General features: G+C 41.6%; 1 gene segment (V, D, J or C); it reads right to left on the bottom strand.

Annotated features, from left to right (window-relative positions):
* Positions 1-2,879: 2,879 nt before the first annotated feature.
* On the bottom strand, positions 2,880-3,384 carry LOC100965799. The segment is given in 2 exon segments: positions 2,880-3,211; positions 3,339-3,384. Coding segments are annotated over 2 exon segments (378 nt in total).
* Positions 3,385-3,722: the final 338 nt, after the last annotated feature.

A 3,722-nucleotide genomic window follows, 5' to 3' on the forward strand; every position in this document is an offset into this window, starting at 1 on the left:
AGAATATGAAAGATGGTGACTGAGTTTTTTGGCTTTGATATGCAGGTATATAGGCTCTTGTGATTGTTATTTGAATAAACTACAGCTTGCAATACTGCATTAGAGTTTTCTTCAAATGTTAACAGTCATGAAATCTAAAAATATAATTGGATTATTTGGGAAAAAAGAAGACAAATTTCTAGATGGCTCTATTTATCATTGTTAAGAATACTGGTCATGAGCTGGGAGTGGTGGCTCACGCCTGTAATCCTAGCATTCTGGGAGGCTGAGGCAGGTAGATAGCTTGAGCTGATGGGTTTGAGACCAGCCTGAGCAAAAAAACGAGACCCCCGTCTCTACTAGGAAAAAAAAAAGAAAAAACTGAGGCAAGAGGATCTCTTGAGCCCAAGAGTTGGAGATTGCTATGAGCTACAATGCCACGGCACTCTACCTAGGGGGACAGAGTCTGGGACTGACATTTAAGTCCTTTTTGGGTATAACTCATTACTTTTAAGGAGCATTTTCTTATATGTTTATTCTTTTCATATCTATAAAGATGTTGGTACCAAATAAACTCCCCCAAAAAACTAAACCAAAAATAAACACAAAACAGAAACTCCCAACTCAAAATATAATAGAGTTTAAAATAACAGAGCACATGTACATGAAAGTTCACAGCAGCATTACTTATCTGAATAGCTGAAAAATAAAAAGAACTGAACGTCTATGAACTGATAAAAGGTTAAAGAAATGAATGTTGTATTTATACAGTGGACTATTGTGTGGCCACAAAAGAGTAAAGTACCAATACAAGCTGTATATCATGAATGTACCTTGAAAACACTATGCCATGTAAAGGAAGCCTGATACAAAAGGCCATATATTATATGATTCCATTTATACAAAACGTCCAGAACATATAATAAATCCATAGAGGTAGAAAGTAGACTAGTGGTTGCCAGGGGCTGGGGTAAGAAGAGAATAGGAGTGACTGCTAAAGGATACAGAGTTTCTCTGTGAGGTGGTGAAAATGTTCTGGAATTATATAGTAGTAATAATTGGACAATCTGTGAATATACTAAAAGCCATTGACTTAGAACACTTCAAAAGGATGAAGTTGGACTGGGCATGGTGGCTCACGCCTATAATCCTAGCACTCTGGGAGGTATAGGGGGGTGGATTGCCTGAACTGAGGAGTACAAGACCAGAACAAGAGCAAGACCCTGTCTCTAAAAATAGCCAGACATTGTGGTGAGCACCCATAGTCCCAGCTACTAGGGAGGCTGAGGCAAGAGGATCACTTGAGCCCAAGAGCTTGAGGTTGCCTTGAGCTATGATGCCATGGCACTCTACCAAGGGTGACAAAGTAAGACTCTGTCTCAAATTAAATAAAGAAAGAAAGAAAGAAAGAAGTTTATGGTATGTGAATTATATGAATAAAGCTGTTATTAAAAGTGACAGAGGTAAAAATACTCATATTCACCTCTGGGTGGGAAGGAGGACTGAGGCATAGAGAACCTGCCAATATCAGGACAAAGTAAGGCTTACAATATTTCACTCTTAAAGAAGGTGATCCTTATGGGACTTCAGACACGGATTTACCATGAAGTGAATTCAGGCTTTGATTTCAGGGTCTTTTCCTACTTCAGGACCCAGAAACTTATATTTGTAATTTTGTTTTCTTAAAGAGAGCCCCAGAAATTCAAGAAGCTTCAGGCCTTGCAAAACCTGCCTCCGTACCTGTCAAATCCACAGAATCATGCAAGACAGATTAAAGACAAACAAACCTCATAGAACTTTAGAATATAAAAGTTTCTCTTGGTGAGCTACAGCCACTGAGGGTTTCAATTAGGGGTTAACATTCCTGTTTTGTGCTCCTTTGGTGTGAAGAGACATAAATTATTTTATCTATTTGGGGTCTCAGTGAACAAGAGTCCATGTGTATCCTCCTCTTTTCATAGATAGTCACCTGGGTTCTTCTTCCCAGGCTGTTGAACTTGACATACCTCAGAAGAATCATGGGCATAAATGCAACGATAAAAACAATATATTAGGTTCTACAGTTATAACCATGTACAGCATACAGGATTTTTTGTAACCAAGGTCCTAAAGGGCAACATCTATATCATTATTTAGTTTCACCAGAAAGAGGTGCTGAGCTGACAGGAAGATCGGCTGTACACATTTCAGCACCGTGTGAACACGCCGTGAACATAGTCTTCACTGACTGGGTTCTCATCCCTTGACTTTTCCTTTTCTTGTGTTTACCTCAAAAATCTGCTGCATAAGTCAGTTCTATGAAGAGACAGTCCTGACAGGAGATTTTCTTTACGTCACACACTGTCAGGACTGTCTCTTCATAGAACTGACTTATGCAGCAGATTTTTGAGGTAAACACAAGAAAAGGAAAAGTCAAGGGATGAGAATATAAATGTACCAGTCTCTGCAGTTGGAGTTTGTGCAGGTGAAGCTCAGCGAGACATACGACTCTGGTCTGAATTGTAAACACAAGGGATTAGAATCCATTAGTCCATAGACTATTATATCCTCAGAATTTTTCTTAATAGGTTCTGAAATATTTCTGTGAAGAACAACTGTCATGTAGCAGGGTTAATGTCCTTTCTCAGGAATGTATGCCACCTGGGGGAAAGAAGAGACATCTGGGCAAAAAACAGAGGCATTTCTAGAAAACAGAATTTAGGTTTCCTTTTATACTGTTCCCCTCTCCAGCTCCCTCTGGAGAGTAGCCCAAGAACTCCGTAGTTCCTTGGCTCTGAAGAATGAGACCTGGAGGTAGTTGGAAGAAGCCCCCAGCAGAGAACATTATTTCCATTATTTCGCTGGAAAGAGAAATAATGCCGCCTATTCAAGTCTGCTCACACCCAGCCCCACCCAGCCCCTCAGGGTTTGTGTAGGGTTCCCCCCGCAGCCCCTCTCACTGTGTGCAGAGCGCAGTAGTACACAGCCGAGTCTGACAGTTCCACGGAGGGTTTCTGCAGGTGGAAGGAGCCATCACTTTTATCATGATTGACGTGAAAACCTCTGCTGTACATCTTCTGGTTTTCTGATGAGCTTTTCAGGAGGAGCTCGGGTGCTTTGTTTGGAAACTGGACATACCAGAAAAGGAAAACTGTATAGCTGCTCTGGTAAGTGCAGTTCAAGGTCAGAGCTGCCCCCTCAGGGAGGGTAACCCAGCCTTCTGTCTGGGTCACAGAGTCGCCATTGGTCCTTCCTAAAAATAGTAAAGGCTTTGTTATATTGGCAGTGTAAGATCATAGTCTTTAGTGTGGAAGAGGTTAAAGATCATCCTAAAACCAAGGAATAGAACATCTCAGAAGTTTTGAGTAAACGTTACTCACCAAATATCAACAAGATCACAAGGCCTGAGCAAGAAGCAGACAGCATGGCCGGCGGATAAGCAGTAGGTTTTGTTCAGGGATACACCAAAACTGAGAGCGCCGTTTTTCTGGTTGCTTGATCCTTTGTTAGGTATCTTCTACAAAATCTTGGCTCATGTGGTAAGCAAAGCATACTGCTCTGCAAGATCATACCAGAGGCTGTAAAAAAGAGAGAGAAGCTCAGGAAAGGGAGGATGAATTTGTGTAGAACCGCCCACCTGAAGGAAGCAGTGCCCCCTTCTGGCCTTCTCTGCACCTGCAGCCTGCTCCTCATCTTTGAATGACATTTACCCTGGAGCAGAGCTTACATTTCAGATATGGAAGGGAAATGGGGGTCTGAGGTGA

The sequence above is a fragment of the Otolemur garnettii genome, unplaced genomic scaffold (assembly GCF_000181295.1).
Source record: "Otolemur garnettii isolate 467f Iridium unplaced genomic scaffold, OtoGar3 scaffold00327, whole genome shotgun sequence".
NCBI lineage: Eukaryota > Metazoa > Chordata > Mammalia > Primates > Galagidae > Otolemur > Otolemur garnettii.